The sequence below is a fragment of the Euwallacea similis genome, chromosome 9 (genome assembly GCF_039881205.1).
Source record: "Euwallacea similis isolate ESF13 chromosome 9, ESF131.1, whole genome shotgun sequence".
Classification (NCBI taxonomy): domain Eukaryota; kingdom Metazoa; phylum Arthropoda; class Insecta; order Coleoptera; family Curculionidae; genus Euwallacea; species Euwallacea similis.
This window is the reverse complement of record NC_089617.1, coordinates 331,192-351,798: the sequence shown is the minus strand read 5'-3', so window position 1 is coordinate 351,798 and position 20,607 is coordinate 331,192. Positions and strand designations below refer to the sequence as shown.

The following is a 20,607-nucleotide window of genomic DNA, read 5'->3' as shown; positions in this document are numbered from 1 at the left end:
TCCAGTAAAAAACCGTGTAATTTATTAGTCACGTCAATCAGTAGTGAATTAGAAATGTATTAGGTGGTTCATTTTATGGAGTGTGGGTCTGCCACTGGTCTGCCAATTAGAAGCATTGAAAAGAATGTTTAAAATTAAATCATCTATTTAGAATACTGCTCTCAGGGAAATATTAAACAACAAATTGCATATTTTTATATTAGGTTTTATTGCCTTTTTCCGAATTATCAACATATCACGAATAGTGCAACAATTAACGCTATTTATCCTGCTACTAATGGTTTCTTATTCTGACAATTAATTGTTACGTTTAATGCAAAATACTTTGTTCGTATATTAGTACCTCATCTTTTCGCTAGGCGGAATTGACGACAACTTTGTTCGACTTACTGTTCGCTTAAAACTCCCCTTAAGCTTTGTAATATACAGGGCGGTCCACTTTTTTATAGCAAGACTAACAGTCGATGGAAAAACTTATTTTAAGAAGAAAATTTCATATCAACGAAGGCCCATAAATGTTTCGTTTTAAATATACCGAGCATTAAAAATTAAAAAAAACGTTCGATTATTTTTTATAATACTCCAACCTCTGGAGATCTTTAAACCAAATTTGGTATACAGCATCATATTGTATGCTGCCATATTCAGTAATAATATCACGGCCCACAAGCAACCAGTACCGGAGTTGTGGGGTTTTACTACCATAAAATTTAATAAATTACTAATACCTGTCCTATTTATCGATCCCGTCTAAAATTAAATTTTATTATTTATGACTGTTAATGGTACGTACTGCATAATTAAAAGTGACAAAAATGCACTTAATTTAAAGTAGGTGTTCAAAATATGAACCATTTCGTTGCACATATAATTCACACCGACGTCTAATGGACCGGAGAACACCGATTAAATTATGATTTCTCGAGTCAGTACACGCATCTCTAATGCTGCGAATAAGTTTTTCCTTTGCTTCCACAGGAGTTGCACACACTTGTTCTTTTAAAAATCCCCAAACGAAAAAGTCAAACGGGGTTAGGTCGGGGGAATTTGTTAATTTTTTTTTCTATTAAATTTGTTGCGCAACTGAGCCAGATACAAAAAAATGTCAAGAGACATTTTTTGTAGAGAATAAATTACTCATGTAGGGAAAAAAAATTTGATTTCAGACATGACCGTATTAATAATTGATTTAATTTTATGGTAGTAAAACCCCACAACTCCGGCACTAGTTGTTTGTGGGCCGTGATATTATACCTGCATGTGACAGCATACAATGTGATGCTGTACATCAAATTTGGTTTAAATACCTCCAAAAGCTGAAGTACTATAAAAAATAATCGAACTTTTTTTTTAATTTTCCACGCGCGATATATTTAAAACGAAGCGTTTATGGGCCTTTGTTGATATGAAATTTTCTTCTTAAAATAAGTTTTTCTATCGACTGTTAAAATGCTGCTACAAAAAAGTGGACTACCCTGTATTTAAAGCAGCGAAACAAAAATAAATTCTTAAATTTTGACAAGAACCCAAGGCAAGATAAATACCGTAGTATTTCTGCAACCACCGCACATGGCTGAATTACCTGAATACCTTGAAGCTTAGCGGTTAGGAATAACAATAACATCATAAATTTAATAATAAATACTAGGTACTGTACGTCACAGCTATATTGCGTCGCGGGATGGCCACATTTAATCGCCGTAGAAATACTCAATTTATTTTAAACTTCTTAAATTCAAAAACACCACATAAATATTTCACGTTTACGTCTAAAATTACCGAACCTATAAAGTAAAAATTGGGCTACAGTCGACTATTAATTAAAGCTTTGTTATTCCTGTTGCAAGTATGAGGAGCGAATTAGGAGAGTTGCGAAAAAAATACTGCGGTGTGATTTCTGCATAGTAAAAGAACTACAGACATAAAAGGCGATTTAAAGTATTTCTGAACTTTCAGCAAGCTTTGCTCTCTCACAGAAATCAGTGTAAGGCTGTAAACAACGCCCTAAAACGCTCTACGTACATTTCAGAAAAACTTTGATTTCAATTGACTTATTTTAAGTTTCTAATTTTTCGCGTTTACGAAGGAGTAGATCCATTAAATATGAAATAAGTAATAAAATTACAAAATGCAAATCTGCTTTGCTGCCATTCCACTAGTTGCAATTGATCATCACAGATAGATAGGGGATAAAATTGAACGTAACCAGCCACAAAATAAATTAGTATAAGTAAATACAGGGATAAAAAGCTTAACGAAAAGAAAAAAAAGGTTAACAGTTTCTCTGGAATATACACTTGCTTGAATACATAATAATACAATAAGATAACGATGAAGATTCATTCTTTTGAGAAAATGATCAATCTTACAATGTCGTTTCAATAAACCACCGACACACTAACGCATTTTAAAATAAATTCTATGCAAATTACATCAAGTTATATTACCATAACTTAATTTTTGAAAACAGGATGGATCGCAAGTTTGTCTTACATAACACATTTGCATGAATTCATTTAGCAATGATCCATGCAACATCTGTAAATAAGAAACCTTGTGACATTGCAACAAAAATCACCAAACACTCAATAAAATCAACAATTAAAAACCGTTACAAATTAAAAAATAAAATACAATAATAGGAACAAAAATTGCATTTTAATGCGACTTTTTACCGAAACGACACTACAATTTTGAACACCTGTTGTCGACTCTCTGCAACAGCATCAACAAAAAAACCTTAGACATTGAATATTTTAAAAATATATAGTTTATTTTTTATTGTCACCAAAGGGACTCAAACTGCAGATTACTGAAACCGGGCCTTTCACGTAATTCCCAATATTTACCATTATACTCCCAAACGTCTTCGCGCGGATTCGAGAACCAACGAGGTTCATACGGAATGCCCAACTCTTCCCTGCGCTTGCGCCGATCTCTTTGCGCATTTTCCAGTTGCGACTTTAAATTTTCTGCGGTATTCAAGTCGCCCTCCTCCAGAGCTTTTTGGTCTGGCCGGAACCTGATTTGTGACAATACTGCTAGGACTGGTAAATTTATTACAATCTACCCACCTGGTGTCTGTAGGCGGTAGCATGGAAGAATTGGGGCCCAGCTCGTTCAGCTCAATTGCAAATCTCGTGAAACCATAGTAGTGTTCATGGTTTTCTGGTAAGTTGCCAGCGCGCCATATACATCGGGCCGAAGGAGCGATTCCGCAGTAGAGTGACTCTGACCATTTGCCGAAGAGGCGACATACTTGTTTACCCGCCTCATCGTATACGGCACCTACCACCTTGAAAAACACATATACGTTGATTTTCTTTTAATTAACAATAAAACAATAATATAATTTCAAAGTGCTTTCACACATATCTCAGTAACGTTTCTTTATAACTAAGTCGAAGACGAGATATAAATATCACACACAAAAGTGCAATTTTACCTATACAAATGGAGGCATAAATTTGTATTTTTCAATAGTCATTATGTAATTCAAATTGCTGTTTTTACAAAACTGACCTCATGCCTTTTCGATGACCAATAACTCGCCTTTGAGAACGTTAGCTTGCAAGTAACTTTCCCGTCATCGATTTTCAGTTCACCATACTGATCAACCCATCGCTGGTTGCTGAACAAATTGTGGACGCAGGTAGTCACTTTATTCCACGTATAAACATCCCCTGTTTTGGGCAACATCACTCGAACGTAACCAACCGGCTGGAACTCCATACTTTTGCCCCAAAACTTGGTTTTAATCCGTGCGTCCTGCCAAAACGTGAAATTTGGACTTTCCGCGTAACAGGCACTGATTGGCGGATGATGAGAAACTTGTTCCCCTACGAATCTAAAATTTTTTACATGTCGAAACAAAGTTAAAAATTCGATTTAATATCATGATAGGAAAAATAATATACCTGAAACCCCGATCTTCCCTGATACACTCATACGTTTCGCCTAATAGCGGATTGAAAGGTTTGTTTCCAGCTCTACTTAAAGTGCTCGCATACGCAGACACAGCAAAAGCCGCAATGTGCACCATTCGTTCGTAGGGATCATCAATATTAGCTGCCCTATCTAATAATTCCGAATACTCCAATTCCTCGCAAAGTCGTTGCAAAGCATTCAGAGGTTCATTTAAAGCTACTGGCATACTGACTTGGGATAGATCTTTGCCTAAAATCAAGTTTTGTTAGTAATTAAATTTTGTTTGCTTTTCAATATTACTTACCTATATTTTTACTAAGGAGATTCCACAAGGAAAGACCGCCTGTATGGGGTCGTGGAGCAGGTAAGGTTGTTCGCCTACCTGTTAGACTCCGGTCTAATAAGTCTGGAAGAGAAAATATAAAATTACTCCATTGCTAGTACTAGATATACAGAGTGTGGAAATTTCTACACAGTTATAAATTATAGAGTTACAAAAAAAAACAAGATTTAAATTAAATTTAAATAAGAAGAACCGTTGCTCTTAGCTTAGAATAGGAAGGTATTTGAAGGATGTTGCTTTGACGAGTCATAAGTGTATCCTGTCCAAGGAACAATCAATAAATAAAGTTTTTTTGCAAAATTCTTACCGTTACTTTCCTAGTGCTGAAGTATGAATAAACTTTACTCACCTCCCGTCTCTAAGCTAGAAACTGGACGGTGCAACTCAGTTCCCAAATCTGATTCAGAACTGATACTTCCCTCTCCGCTTGAAAAAGAATCTGCTTCCGAGCTACTTTCTGATCTTGTACGAACCTAGTAAAATGAAAAAGGGAAAAATATATACACACATGTTATCTATAAAAATGAAATAAAATTCAACACTCTTACCTCGCTTTCTTCATCCTTTTCATCATCAGCGCTCTGATAAATTGCAGTTTTATCAGTGGCGAGGTCCTCAGCGTCAAAAAACTCGGTAGCGCTGACACAAGACGAGCTATAGCTTAACGAACTACTGTAACGCAACCCCTGGAAACATAAGTATTTATGCAAATTCAAGCACCACCTAAAAAAATGTACTTTTTCTTTTAACTGTTCCAAACCGGCAACTTCCTCCACATTTGAGGCCTCGTGGATCTTCAATAGGCGGCTCTTTAAATCCAAGTTTTGCTTCAGAATCTTACTAAGATCGTCTTTTAGGCTTATCGTATTTTGATTAGTGGGGTTATTAAATAGTGCACATGGTTCGGAATCGAGGGTTGTTTTGAGCCGTTCTCGTTCCGAATTTAAGTTATGAATTATACTTTTCAGATCACCTACCACTACGAATCAAAATTTAAAAAGTTTCCATACCTACACCTGATTAATGAATAATTCATTTAATCATATCAGGTATATCTTACCTATTCTGGCCAAATTAATAAACTCGTCCCTGAGTTGTATATCAGCAGGTAAAGATATAGCGTCTGAATTACTTATGCTATCAGAAGTCATAGACTCAGCTGTTCCCTGTGAGGGCACCGGTAAAGATGAACCCAACGTGTTTATCTGCTGATGAGATAAGGAAAGCACTGAGAAAGAGTTGGCCTACAATGGCGTTTCATAATTTATATAAAGCGTATATCACTTAAATGGAATCTTACGGATGAAGGGGACGTATTATCGTTTTCTGCTACAACTGTCGACTTGTTAAATTGAATACTTAGATCGACACTGTTGGTTTTAGCCTTCTTTTTGCGTAAACCGAACTTTCTTCTGTCTTTTTTCACATTTGGAGAAGCTGCCTCAATGGCCTAAGCAAGTTTACAGACAAATTTAATTGTATTTCTGAATAAGGGCCAATATAATCACCTCTAAAGTGACGACATTTTCAATTTGCTGTAAAATGGAGTTCATTTTATCCAAATTTTTCTCCACTTCAACAGAATTTCTTTGACATTTTTCTAAAGTCGTCGTAGACTCTTGTACCCAAAACCCAAGACGGCTTGCACTGTTGGACTTAATCTTCCTATTAAGCGAACCATCTTTAGAAACAATATCAGCTGATATATTAAGACCTGAAATGGGTTTTTTATAACCAAAGGAAAAATTTTAGAACCTTTGCATTAGCTGCAGGACAACTAATATATGGTTTTTGTTTTAAACAAATAAACGAGTGACTATGTGAAGAGTATTTCCTCATATTCATTAGGTTTCTGTGAAAGCACTAAATATTCTAACTAAAGAATCACACAAGAGTGGTCGCTTTTCATCTTCGAAAACGAAGCAATATATCGACTAGATTTTTTTAGTAGATTATAAGCTGATGGATTTTAAGATTTTACGATGATAAGTTTAAAGGACTTGTCTCTGGAGGTCTAAATCGACTCTTAATATGTCACCCACTACAAGGCTTATTCGCTGCCATCAATGTCATGATGAAGAGAAAATTATTAGTTATATGTCGTATGATTTTTTAATTGGGAAATGATTAACTAATAAAAAGTTAGTCATTATCAGTAACTTGTAAATACTCTAATCAAACATGTGAAAACCAGCCAATTGGGATATTTTCTTAGATGTTATAAACTTGTATTACCAGTGCAATAAGTGCCATATGACTTTAAGTAACTTTGATTTAAAAGACAATTCAGTTACACATTTTCAATATTTGAGAACCATGATATTAATTTACCATATGAAAATATTATACTTAAAAATCAAAATTAGTTGCCCAACAATGTTAGCTTTATCAACTACACACCATGAATTCTATCTGTCGACGAAAACAAGTTTCCTACATTAGTACCATAGGTTATAATGTGCTGACGGTACAGCCTGTGGGCCGTCAGCTGTTGCACCCAACCCGTGAAAATATCATCCGTCTTCGCTTTTAAATGGTAGATAAACTCTTCGGCATCAATGTCTACGCGACGACGACGAGCTTTCGTAGTTATCACAGAAAGGCCAATATCCAGAGTACCGTGAATTTTACCTTTCCTAATATCCACTGGATTTTTTCCATAAATTAAAATACCTTTATCGAGAATGAAATAACGCTAAAACCGTTGAAACTAAGGTAAACAGAAATACAAACTTGGGACTCAAGTTTACCTTATGCCATCCTTTCAAAGGCCACTTCCTCTTTTTATGAAGGTAACCACTATATAAATTAGGTTTGCTTTCGAAGCGTTGCCCGTCTTTTAAGCCCTCCATAATTTCCCACTCGGAACCTTTCCTGTTCCTCTTTTTCCTCTTTGCGTTTTGGAAGGTGTGATTTTGTTCCGTTCCGCTATCCGCACTTAAACTATTTGTTTCTAGACTAGCATCAGAATCACTTGCTTGGGTTGCGGAATTGGGCACTTTCGACTTTACCCTTGTAAGCTCCGGACTTTTCTTTCCATTTGTTGCCATCCCAGTTAAGCTAAGTTAATCTAAAATAAAAAATAAAGTGATACTCAAGCTCGAGTAAGCTGCTGGTACACATTGGATGTACATTAGGTCATGTAGTTTATGCATAAACAGTGTAATTTGCCAGTTAATTGCATTTGATTGTCGGTAATTTAAGTCGATGAAACAAAAACGTCAAATCAGTCAAGACAACCTTTTCATAAGCTTTGTCGCTAGATGTTCGCAAGTACAGAGTGGTCAAATTTGGAGTGTTTTAATAGGAAACTTCTATTTTCAGAGTAGATAGAAAAAAACTGGCGTACTGTGACTTACTCATCTGGGAAAATTAAGTTGCTCTTGGAGCCCTGGCTCTTTTTTCGTAGATAAAAAGAACTGATTGAATAGCCTGTTTTCTGTTAATTATGGAGGTACAAATAGCACTCTGGGGCGTAACTGCAAAATGGATTGTGAAGGCTGGAGACATAATGTTTCGATTTAGACGGGCAAATTGCATCAGATATCTCTATCCTCACATTTATTAGGACGCGTGGGCGTCGAATACGATGCATTCTTTCTATTATTCCAGCTTCTTCATATCTATGAATATTTCAACTTAAAGAGACTGTAAAATATTCAAATTATCGGGTATATGTAGATTACATAATCCAACTTCTTAAGGAATATTAATTTTTACTCTATTAAATCCAGAAATTCACGATTAGGCCTTTAAAGTCCCAAGATACCGAGATATGTACACTAATAAATTAGTAAAGTGAATAAATCTCACTAAATTCTTTAAAGAGTCAATAAAACATTAAACACTGCTTACCGTTCAGTATTTATGTCCTTTTTTGTATACCAAATAATAGAACACTTGAATATAATTACAGAACACAATTAAGCACATTTCAAAACATGAAAAACATGGGGGCCAAAATTTTTAACCTTGAAAAGGATGTAACGTAAGGGAAAAACTTTTTTATTTTGCTTTGAAGAAAACCAGTGGTGCACCAATAAAACTTAGACACCTTGTATTTTTATAATAATGCTGTTACGGACTTTTTTTATCTGAACTTCTTATCTTAAAATAATGTCAGCGATTACCTCCAAAAGTATGTTGAAATTGTTTTGAATCAACCTGTATAACTATCTCAGTATATTTTGAAGAACATATTATAGTAAAGTACCCCCAAACAGTTTCCGAAATAAACAAATACGAACGTTGTACACATGGACTGTCGCGTTTCTTAGCGCGTGTTTAGGCATAAGTACATATATTATTGTGCTTACTTAATCAATTAAAGAAATTCTGTTTCGCAAAACAGCCAGTGGACGGTCAAGAACGCAGTACATAGAATGGGCACATTGCATTTTGTCTGGTAGGCGGAGCATTTTTATAACCTTTGCACCAATTTGAACCAATGCACATGCTGACAATACGAATTTCATTATTTTGGCGATTGATTGCTTGCATTACAGACAACTACTTAGTTTTTCTATTTATTCATTAACCTGATTACCACAAAAAAGATGTACAGGTGTTTCAAATACTAATTAACTAGATAATATCAGTACAGTAGTAGTAGCAGGATTGAATAAAAATGTTGAATATGAGGACTCAGTCATATTTTTACTTAGGAAATTCATCCCTTAAATAAAAAACATTATTCCCCAAAATGCTTTTTAGTTTTGAATAAAAATAGGTAGGTCCAATATAAACTCTACAGTAAAAAACCGGCGCACTAGTTAATGTGGAAAAAATATGTGTTGAAAAGTTATTTTTGCTATATTATTGTTTTACAATTGATAAAATTAGTTTTTCATTCAGATTTAACGCCGTCAAATAATAATTTCCCAGTGTTTATTTCCATTTTTTTAAATAAAATAACAATAATAATTTTTAGGTGTTTTGCAGCAGTTTACTTTTAAATATATTATAAGGCATTTTAATTTTTTTAGACAAACTTTTTTACTTATTGTTTTTGCTTGTATACATTAAGAAGAACGGAGAAATTTATTTTGCTATTTTGTTAAAGCGTTCACGTTTCTTTTGAATAAAATTTAATTTTTTATGGCCACTTTAAATTTTTAATTTCGTATCATTTTTTAATTAAATATTATAAAAACTTTCTATTTTGTTCAAAAAATTTAATTCTTCACAATATATAACTGAAAAAAAAATTTGTTGATGCGCCGGTTTTTTTGCTATTGAATTTAGTATACAGTTCAAAGCATAGCAGTTCTTGGCACAAGCATTACAAACATGGTTTATATGATCTTTCCAGTATAGACATAAGTTAATGTGTGGCTTTAACAGTTTAAACAATACAATCTATTTCATTGTTTCTCTACTGAGAGTAATATATTAGCTTTTTTGATAATAGACTTGGTAATGATGAAACTGCATTGTGTGGGTTTTATTTTGGTTCATTACTAAATTATTATTGCAAAGATAGGGATACATGGTTTTACAGTTAAGACAAAGAAGCACTGACAAGTGTCTCTTGACTATAGGGATGGTGTTTAACTTTAGTGGATTTGCTCTGCCTAGTAAATCTGCTTTTCCACTGAATCATGAATATATCAATTACTAACAGAATTGGGTTTAAAATATGTGAATTAATTTACATGATTAAGAATGAAGTATATTAGTATAAATAATTTCTGTTTGCATATTAACAATAGGTATATGACATCATCATAAAAAGTGGAAAAAGGATTTACAAATATACCTAATATATAATTGTTTAACTACACATTACATAGTTAAATGGAGTTATCTGGGCAGTGCTTATGTAGGATGTAAGCTCAGATGTAGACATATAATTAATACCAAACAAATAACATATTAAACAAACAGAAGATTTCAGCAAATTAAATAAAAAGAGGTAAGTTATTACCTAGTGAGAACCAATTGCTCTAATTTATGTACCTATACAAGCACCCTGGATATGCCAACCAAATTATTGTTAATATAATAAATTATTACTGACATACCTTAGAACAAGTAGGATAATGATTGTTTCAAATCTTTACTGCAGATTGTAATGTGGAAGTACAGCGTAAAAAATCACCTAAAAATTTGGATAATTATTACATAAAACAGTGATTGTGATGATGCTACCGAATCGTTATTTACCAACCTTTTTTCTTAAAATCGAAGTGTTGTGTCGTCCAAGGAGTGCTACTGTTAATACTGGGAATGCAAAGAAGTTTAATGAATATAAAAGTTCTTAGATTTGTTTAAAAACATCATGAATTATTCTCTTGAAACACATAAGGAGAAATACAACACAAAATACAAATCTCTGTTTTTAATTTTTTTAACATTGATAGCTGACAACTGAAAAACTTGTTCATGGCAGACCGGCAGAGGGAGCTATTCAAGACCTAAAAAGTAGCTTATTCTAGTTATATACGTAAGGTGTGAGACTGTATCAACATGATGCCTGTGGGAGATTATAACAAAGATTTATTTAAATTATAATTAAATATAATTTCAAATTTTGTTACCAGTCTACTATTTTGTCAAGAATATAATCCCGTAAAATCCGAAAACTTACGGCGACATCTGTTAATATGTATTGTCTTCGTAAGACAAGTGGTGATCAGCTGATGCTGACAGAGTACGGTAATTGTCTACGTCACCTTTTTCCCAAAAACTTCCCAGTTTCCAATATTTTGCACATTAAAACTATTAAATCAAACGGCTAAAAAGAACCATTAATCTGCTGAAATATGGCACAAATTACCACAGTCGTGTCGAAATTCTTTAAAGATTATATATCAAAAACTCCAAAGAAGTTAAAGGCCATCGACGCCTATTTATTTTATATTTTATTAACCGGCATTATTCAGTTTCTTTATTGCATTTTAGTGGGCACGTTTCCATTTAATTCCTTCCTGAGTGGATTTATATCCACTGTGAGTTGTTTTGTATTAGGAGGTGAGTATTTTTAACAGTGTATATTCTGTTCCGCAATCCATTTGATACGAGATGGGAGAATTCACCACTTGAAATTCTGTTACATGTAGGTACCGTACAAGTATTTACATAGTCAAGTAAATTCAAACAAGCATGTACCTTACGCCCACACCTACACTTATATACAGTGTGGCCTAAACTAGGTTTACATGTATGGACATCTCAAAAGTTGTATAACCATTTTTCATTTACAAATGGCTTTTGTTTTGATTGAAAGACAACTATTCTATAATTGTATATTTTTTTCAGTTTGCCTGAGGTTGCAAGTAAACCCAGAAAACAAGAACCAGTTTCATGGGATCAGTCCAGAGAGGGGATTCGCTGATTTTATTTTTGCACATGCCATCTTGCATTTAGTTGTAATGAACTTCGTTGGATAAATTCAGAGATGCCTAAATTATCATACTTAATAAATTTTACTATTAAGTATTTTTTATTTTGAATTTCCCATCCTTTTTTACAGCATCCATTTTATGAATATTCTATTAGTTTCATAATTTGTTTCTAAATATACACAGTTTTGTTACTTTACTAGCTAAAAGTTAAAGTGCATGTAATGAATGTACTTAAATAAAAAAACGATTACAAAGTTACAGTAGTGTTTTAAACATTCCTCAGATGCCTATATCAAATATTTTCAAAAAGCAAAACCAAAAAAATTGCTATGAACCGCAATGGCGATTTAACCTCAATTAACCAAAGTGCCTAATAAGTTGTAAACTTTCTTCATTTAACATTCTTCACAACCCTAACAAATCTCAATAGATGTATCGCCACAACTGTCCACCATTTAATCTATAGGTTATGAAAAGATTTGAAGTTTTTTCTAAACTATACTACTTATCCAATAAGCGATTACTTAATCATTTTCTGAAAAATATTTTACATTATATCAGAGAAAGACGTTTTAAGAAAACCAACGTTTTATTTTGCTTTTTAAATATGGAAAAGTTACTACAATAACAAAGCAACTTAATTTATTAGTATATCTTATCGTTTCTTATTACTAGGTTTCTTTTTTTGGAATTTAGATTGGCCCTTTTGGAATTTTGGTTGATACCTCATTTGCTTTGCATTATTTGTGTTCACTAAATCATCGAAATGAGATTTGCGTTTCTTTCCTCGCACTTGCCCATTGGCACTTGATTCATTCGCCACGGCAGATATTTTCTTCTGTTTATTTTTCCTCTTCACTGTCCTAGCTTGAAGAGCTGCAATCTTCGATAGCCCATCGTTTTGTTCGTTATCCTTTGAGCCCTTCTTCAATTTCTTTTTCTGTTTTGTTTTGTCAGATTTAGAAGTATTAAGAGTTTTTAGTTTAACTTGTTCTTTTTTCCTTTCCTGCTTTGTTTGAAACCAGGGCCGTACGGCGTCCTTAGTTCCAGCCAACATTTTTTCCATTTTGTTAGCTTGGTTTTCTGCTTTACTCAACAATCTTTCTTCTTTTTCCTCTTGTAGTATCTGGATAATTTGCGGTTCAAGTGCTATGAGCTTTTGTTTATATTTATCAAGGATGTCTGGAGGTATTACACGATTTTTCACAGGAAAACGGGCTCGCTTTATTATGTCCTTCACCATTTTTCTCTCTTGTTCTCCGGCCAAGCTCACCGACACTCCTGCTCGACCGGCTCTAGCAGTACGACCGACACTGAAAAATGAATAGAAAATGCAGATTGTATTTGCAAGAAAAGAATAATTTCTAATTATGTAGAGCTTCTTGCATAGATTTGGTGCTGTTACCCAGATTTCATAATACTCTATTTTGATATTAGGTAAAATACCCCTTTCCTTAGAATTGGTTGACTTATCAAAATATATAACAGAATCAAAACCATTGTATCTATTACCGCAATCCCCATGACTGACAACCTTATCTTAGATGCCTTGCACATACATACTACACGATCATATACAGAGTAAAATACATCCAACATTAAAAAAACACTTACCGGTGTATATAATGCTCTAATATAGACGGCATGACGAAATTAACTACAGTCTTAACTCCAGCAATATCCAACCCCCTGGCGGCAACATCAGTGGCCACCAAAATATCCACTGATTTATCTTTAAACTTATCCAGCGCTTCCAGACGTTGAGGTTGCGTTAAATTGCCGTGCAACTCTGCTACTCTTAAACCAAGAAGGCCTAACAAGATATGAATGCGATGTGCTTGTTTTTTGGTCTGAACAAACACCATGCAACTTTCCCGGAACGTTCGACAGACGAGAGCTCCTAATATTGCTTCTCGGTCTTCTTCTTTCCCAGACCTAAAAACGGAAAATTATGCTATTCTTTTAATATAAGTTTAGCTACACATGACCACCAGTGGTTCTCGACTTTCATCGGAAGTAGTTAACGTTTTGTGGTCACAGCGTCTAAAAAATATCACTGGTGGCCAAGCGAAGACGTACCTTATACGAATAAACTCTTGTCTCAAATTGAACGCGACATCTTTGTTGCTATCTACAAAGAGTCTTACAGGGTTTGTAAGAGAAACTGATGCTAAATTCTCAACCTCATCAGTCATAGTGGCGGAAAATAAAATAGTTTGCCTTGTTCTAGAGCACTGTTTAATGATTTCCTTCATTTGTTCCGCAAAATATTCATCTAACATACGATCGGCTTCATCAAGAATTAACACCTCAATTGATTCTAACCCAAAACTTGGGGTACTTTTAAGATGATCAATCAGTCGGCCAGGTGTGGCTATTACTATATCTGGCTTCTTGCGTAGTACATTTTCTTGGGCTTTCAAGTCCAAACCACCAACAGCCAATCCTAAATTAATGTTTAGTTTAATATGATAGCAGTTTGCAACGTTTAAAGTCCTAACCTATTTGAATATTGGTGTACTGAGATAATTGCTTAGAGACTTGGTAGACTTGTACACCAAGCTCTCTAGTGGGCACTAACACTAGTACTCTTGTAAGAAAAGATGTTTCTGTTGGCCTGTATAGAAGCCTTTCAAGGGTAGGAAGCATATAGGCAGCAGTCTTGCCTGTTCCGGTGGCTGCACAGCCGCATATGTCGCGTCCTGAAATTATTTAAATGCTGTCATAATTATTATATATAATCAGTTTTAAATTTACATTGGTCCTAGTGAATTTTTAAAAATATTCTTATTGTGTATTTTATATTTTTGATTAAGAAAGACGTCAAAGCCAATTTTATTAAAGTTCTTAGAACTAAAATCAATGTGATCCCTTAAAAAGTTTTAAAAATGACTTACCAAGTAATGCTACTGGCACAGTGGCTGCTTGAATTCGTGTTGGATGAACAAATTTCATATCTGAAATGGCTTTCAGCAAAGGTCTTGACAAGTTCATTTGATGAAAACTTGCATTATCATAATTTTTTTCAATAATATCATTATTTTCTAGTGGTAAGGACTCTGAAAGTTTTCTTTTCTTTTTTTTTAATTTAGCAGTTATTTTATCATGCTTAAGCTCATCCTCAGATAAACTTATATCTGACTCAGCATTATCATAAATTTGAGTTTCTGAATTCAAATCCTCTTCTTGGGCTCTTTCAGCTTCTTTAAGCTTAGATCTTAATTTGTTAACTTTGTCATCAGTTTTTGATTTTGCTTTTCTCTTTACATATTTTTTAATATCATTCCAAGAATCCTTGTTGTATTCATCTACAGAACTTACAAAGTTAAAATCATCTGAAAAATCTGTGTTTTTCTTTTGAGCTTGTTTTGATGGTTGAAACTGAAAACAGATAAAAGAAAAATCTGGTGAATTTATAGAAATTGAATGGATACTAACAGTAAATTCCCTATATTTTAAAATTGTACACACTGTGTAAAATTCAACATGAAAGACCTTTCAGATTATGAAAAATACATAAGATTATATCTTTTTCAAAATGATTATGACTATTTAAATTTGAATATTAATTTTCAATGTGCTTAACTTTTCTCCTCATGTATAATTCGACGTGTCAAATTCATGGCCTATTCACGGTAATATCCTTACCTCAATTTCAATATCTGAATTTTCAGATAGATTAGCTATATCCGCCTCATCATCTATGGTAAGAATTAAATCTTTAAATCTCTTTACATCTTCCATTGATCAAAAATAATTAGTGCAACTTGAGAGAAAGAAATCACTGAAATCAGGTACTTCAACACCTATTTTTTCAAGCACTACAATGGGACAATTTTGAGCTAATAACGTAACGTATAACTAATGGCTTAATGTCCTTAAAAGTAAAATCAGACCAAATATTTTAATACAAATACTCTGACTCTGGTAAATAAAATTTTTAACAAAAATCAACGTATACTAACATCAGTGATGTCGCATGTGAGGAAGTTAGGTTAGGTTTATTCGACAGCAGTTCTCGTTGCAACGCCATGAACTTAAAATTACAAATGGGGCGACATCACTGGCAATTTTGTTTTGACGTATGCCAATTCACTTGTTTTCACCAGTTTTAAATTTTAATAGAGATTGGAAATGAAAAGAGATCCTACAAAGGGGTTCCTAATTGGATATATGTTTCTGCTTTGTCTATCTGTTAGTTGATTAACATGAGAAGGACTCTTACGTAAATATCTTATGAGGGCTACATTAGAAATAATTTCGAAATATTATCAATCAACACCTTCCATAGGGCTAAAGCGAAATATCGCATGAATCTGACGTTCACCTTAGTACTTAGACATCCATAAGTCTCATATAGGTAGGTATTACTCTAAAACATAATTTTAAACTACTTTAATTGCATTTCAATCATAAATAACGTAATAACGACGATTTTCTAACTTCAAAACACAATATTTTTGAGGTTATGATGAAATAAATGACAGACATCTAGGAGAAAACTCCGAGATTATCATTCTATCTCTCTAAGTCATGTAACTTCTGTACTTGAGACAAGGACAGATATATAAAGGGTTATTCTTGTATCACACTTATTGAGGTCCTTATCTTGTTTTTATCTCGATACTTTTGTCTTTGTCTTATCTGTGGTGACCCACTGATTTACATACCTTCAGATATATCTCTTTTTTAAATAAAACATCCCCTTTAATCGGCGCTAAAGCACTTCCGAGTGGAATGTCTGGAATGCGGATATCGCCGGTTCTGAGAATCGCTCCCTTTTTTTGCTGTTGGCTGAGGAACGTTCTTACCGGATATAACCGGTTTTTATGAGCGTCTATTTTTTTGTATTAAAGGGAAGTGGATATTTAAATTTTAGTGCGAAACTACTTTAATATATTTTTTGCGGCGTTTTGAATGAGGTTAATATCCGTCCTAATAGAAAGTTTAGATATGTATATCCCTAATAGGGACACTAAAAAGTTTCGAATTTATTTTTCAGAGAACTTCAAGAGATACATATATAAACCCTTATATTATTGAAATCAGATTAAAAAGGGCTTTCCATTAAAAAAAAAGTTGTATAAACTTTGGTCACGAAATGGTTCGTTACCGAAATACAGTGCGTTAAAATTCAAAATTTATTAGGAAGCAAAAGTGATTGTCCTTATAATGGGTAGGGAAGAAAAACTGTTCTTTCCGTAGCACAAAAGTGTTGTTTACTCCCTCTCCCTTTTTTTTCCTTCATATTCATAACATTTTTCCAGGTATTTCAAAAAATAGCAGGCAGTACATGATTTTTCTAAATTTATTTCGCTAAAATCGATGTCTTATCATATCAGTTTCGCAGAGACAAATTAGTGAATATGGAAAATATCTAAAACACTTTCAAAGTACGAGGTTTACAAGAGGTACAATTTTTGTATCAATAATATCTTGTTATTTTGGTTCAATGGTAATTTTTTTAATTCCAAGTGTCATGATTTATTATATGTTGAAGTGGAAAACGCGCTAAAAGAGGGTTGAAAATTTAACACATGAGAATCTTAACAGCTCTCTAAAAAGCGCACTGTATGTTTAATTGCACAATTATTATTAGAGAGGCATTTTACGTAAATAAAAGAAACAAGTGCGTTAAAGATTTTTGTACTAGATAATTAGGAAACTGAAAGCTTTAACGCGAATCACAATAAAATTTTTAATTACAAAGAGTTTTGGTTTCAGAGCGCGTGCATATTTTATAAGAGTGAACGTGAGATTTAATCGTTAATCTCATTATTCTACCCATATATTAACTTAAAATCAGCAAATAAAAACTCTGTAGAGCGCTTTCTTGACATTTCAATTTAATAATTGGAAGCAACTAACTAATGACATCTTTTTCAACGAGCAACTTTTAATCAGTAAAACGATAATAATAATTAGCTTTGCTGAACAGGTGACTAAAAAGTGTTACAAGCACCAAAAAGATGGGCGAAAACAGATGCATGATGGTGATACTATGATTGTAGTGGCGTATCCGTAAAGCTGTTTATTGAGATAAGTCGTGATTAGCCATCTTCTCGAATCATATCCCTATTCAAATTTCCTTTAGCAAAAGCATTGTTGCTATTGTAAGTTGTAATTACGTACGTGTAGATGCATATTTACCAATTAAATTAGCAATATTGTCATAATGTTATTTATGTGTAAATGGGAAGTTTTAAAAACAGCTCTACCAGACTGTTACAGTATTATTGGGTCTGCTTACGACACAACAATAATTTCCAATAGATGAAGCAAATCTCAAGGAATTTGCATGATTATCAGTCCAATTAGTTTAGAGTAAAATAAGCCTAAATACACTTAAAGACGCATAAGAAGACCTTTAAACATAATAGAACACATACAAAGAGCAACTGTAGAGGTACAAAAATACATCGCAAGGATGATTTACAATCACGAAAAGATAGAGGCGGTAAGTTCTCAAATGAACACACTTAGATAATGGTTTAGTTCAAGTTAGTTCAGTTAATAGTTAATGAGGCAATAAGGCAAATATTATACGCTGCTGACAACGATCATCTATGAAAGTTCCGTTTTAATCCGAAAAATTAGTTACATCCATACTGTAACAAAATTGTCAATTTGTAGCAACATTTCGAGGAATTTTCAGAAATTTCTTAATGTGCAGAACAGATACACTAATTCCACTTAATTTCATTATTTATAGAATAATTTAGTTTCAAAAATTGCGTTATGATGCAATACATACACTTTTTAGTCAGGACTTGAGTGTTAGCGACTACATTGTGAATTTTTCTTTGAAAACGATATGGATGTTCTGTATTGATTGAGATTTAGTCCTGATTGCATTTTTAAGGGTCCTACGCCAATTTTATTATTTCTCATTGGATGGTGAGGATATGATTTTAATCGGTGTATGTCTATGATGATCGGCAATGAGAAGAAAAGTAAGCTTACAAATTGTCTGCCTTGGTCAATAATGATTTATAGATATGTTCAGAATTGGGTGATACAATGAATGCAGGAAGCTTTAGTCACAGTGTCAACTTTCATGTCTACTAAATAGATTGTTTCAGTACAACAAGTGTAACAGTCAGCGATGGTTAAATAATAAGTGAATCATATGGACGGTTGGAGGGGTCCGACAAGATCCAAATTGATGAATTAGAAACGTTTTTCAGGTACTTGAGGTTTCTGGAAAGTGATAGGGTACGTCATTGAACCTTTGCTTTTTTTTTGCAAGATGACTTGGGACAAAGCTTCAGGTAAGACTATTTCTTTAAACTTCAAAGATATGCTGGTGGGTTCTGTAATAAATATTTATATCTCTATACATGTTTTTGTTGATGAACTAGCAGTGCATCATAATCAAAAATGAATGAGCTATCTAAAGCTTTTACTTAAAGGCAAATGTGAGTAGTTTGTGATTAATCTATATATTAAAGTGGTTTATTGTAACAAAGTGTTGAGAATGGTTTATAGTTCAGTGTACAGCGAACGGTTTCCCATGATAAGTACTGTAGAGTTCATAATTCATAAATCATACACTACTACTTATCTTGCCAAATGTGGGGGACACAATCAATGATCTAGGGCACAATAAGTCTGGAAAACTTTTATAAATAATTTAATTGTATTCTTTTTTTATAGGTTGATTTACGGCCGGATTTCTTGTACTTTATTGTCAACAATAATAAAAAGCTACAAACCTGTACATTTTTCTAATTTAATACTTCCATTAAAGTTGTGATCTTACAAAAATTGTTAGCGAATTGATAGTTTGGGTTATGTTGAAAATCAGTTGTATTACTACGTTATAACTAATATTTGCGAAGTAGGTACTGCATAGAATTTGTATTTATAATATCTGCTAATTTGCATACCATCCTGTTTGATATTCGAAACGTACAGATATTTTTTCGCCCTATCTTCAAAGCTATATATTTCCAAAACGGTAAAAGCATTCGATATACCATGCCTCACTGTTACTTACACGAACATGTCTAGAATGGATTTACATGGCATGCGGCTAAAACAAAGTAAAACCGTCTCAAAAGTATAGAACATACAGGGTGGATTTTTAAAAGTATAAATGCCAATATCTTGAAAATTATGCGGGCAATGGAAAAATCCAAAAACACGTCTACCATAATATGATGGGGGAAGATGATTGAGGGTACGATGAACTCACTATCCTCTACTAAATGTACTTCAGTCACCTCAAGTTATTTTTTTTTAATAGCACGAGCATGGTTCCGACATATCGTCGAAAAGCATTTTCAATAAGCTTTTCAATGGTACCAAAGTTTATGGAATTGCGCCCTCAAATGTATTGGATAATGCCTAAAATGCAAAATCCATGAGTAAGACACTTAGGCGTAGAATTAAATGGTTTTCAATTAGGAACAAATAATAGAACTGATAATTAATTCAAAGTTTTGTTGTAATTAAATCAAAGCGTAAGATTTGCTGCACAAGATTAATAATTATTTATAATAAGTGTTAGTTATTTTTCATACAAGCGTAGAAACGATATTCATATTTTTGACTCACACTGACAAAATTTTTCTTAGGAGTTGTACGACACTCAGTAATAATTCGCTGATTTAACTCTTGAATTGTTTCGGATTGGGTTTTGAACACTACAGATTTTAAGTACCCCCACAAAAGAAATTGAAGGGCGTAAGATCGGGAGACCTAGGGGGCCATTCTATCGCTTCTCTCCTTTCAATTCATCTTGCGGGATAATTGTCGTCCAACCATTGTTTAACGGGCAAAATAAAATGTGGCGATGCCCTATTCAGTTGAAATCTTAGTAAATTTTTGTCCAGTTGTAATTCGCCAATTTCGTACTCTTGATTCTCTATCTCATGGATTATCAATGGTTTTATAGTGTTTTCTGAAAGGTCACGGTACATTGTATCATTCAAATAACCGTTATTAAAAAAAAGTCCTATGATAGCGTCTCCGAGGATCCCGTCCCAA

The 20,607-nt window shown here is 33.4% G+C and overlaps 3 protein-coding genes across 3 annotated transcripts; 1 reads left to right on the top strand and 2 right to left on the bottom strand.

Moving 5' to 3' along the window:
• Positions 1-184: 184 nt before the first annotated feature.
• LOC136410660 (oxysterol-binding protein-related protein 3-like) lies at positions 185-10,625 on the bottom strand. The gene is made up of 15 exons (XM_066392918.1): positions 10,440-10,625; positions 10,294-10,370; positions 7,021-7,340; positions 6,671-6,965; positions 5,779-5,984; positions 5,571-5,720; positions 5,331-5,514; positions 5,008-5,249; positions 4,819-4,956; positions 4,620-4,743; positions 4,232-4,333; positions 3,918-4,176; positions 3,523-3,847; positions 3,075-3,295; positions 185-3,022 (listed from the first exon to the last, which is right to left on the bottom strand). Exons 3-15 carry the CDS (start codon positions 7,318-7,320, stop codon positions 2,785-2,787), a joined length of 2,784 nt encoding a protein of 927 aa, XP_066249015.1. The 5' UTR covers positions 7,321-7,340; positions 10,294-10,370; positions 10,440-10,625; the 3' UTR covers positions 185-2,784.
• A 338-nt stretch (positions 10,626-10,963) lies between these two features.
• Dad1 (dolichyl-diphosphooligosaccharide--protein glycosyltransferase subunit) lies at positions 10,964-11,712 on the top strand. Its single transcript, XM_066393180.1, has 2 exons — positions 10,964-11,242; positions 11,531-11,712. The coding sequence occupies exons 1-2, from the start codon at positions 11,035-11,037 to the stop codon at positions 11,659-11,661; spliced, it is 339 nt and encodes a 112-aa protein (XP_066249277.1). The 5' UTR covers positions 10,964-11,034; the 3' UTR covers positions 11,662-11,712.
• A 484-nt stretch (positions 11,713-12,196) lies between these two features.
• Rs1 (Dead-box helicase Rs1) lies at positions 12,197-15,477 on the bottom strand. Its single transcript, XM_066393179.1, has 6 exons — positions 15,265-15,477; positions 14,514-14,997; positions 14,118-14,318; positions 13,696-14,062; positions 13,231-13,551; positions 12,197-12,929 (listed from the first exon to the last, which is right to left on the bottom strand). Exons 1-6 carry the CDS (start codon positions 15,358-15,360, stop codon positions 12,272-12,274), a joined length of 2,127 nt encoding a protein of 708 aa, XP_066249276.1. The 5' UTR covers positions 15,361-15,477; the 3' UTR covers positions 12,197-12,271.
• Positions 15,478-20,607: the final 5,130 nt, after the last annotated feature.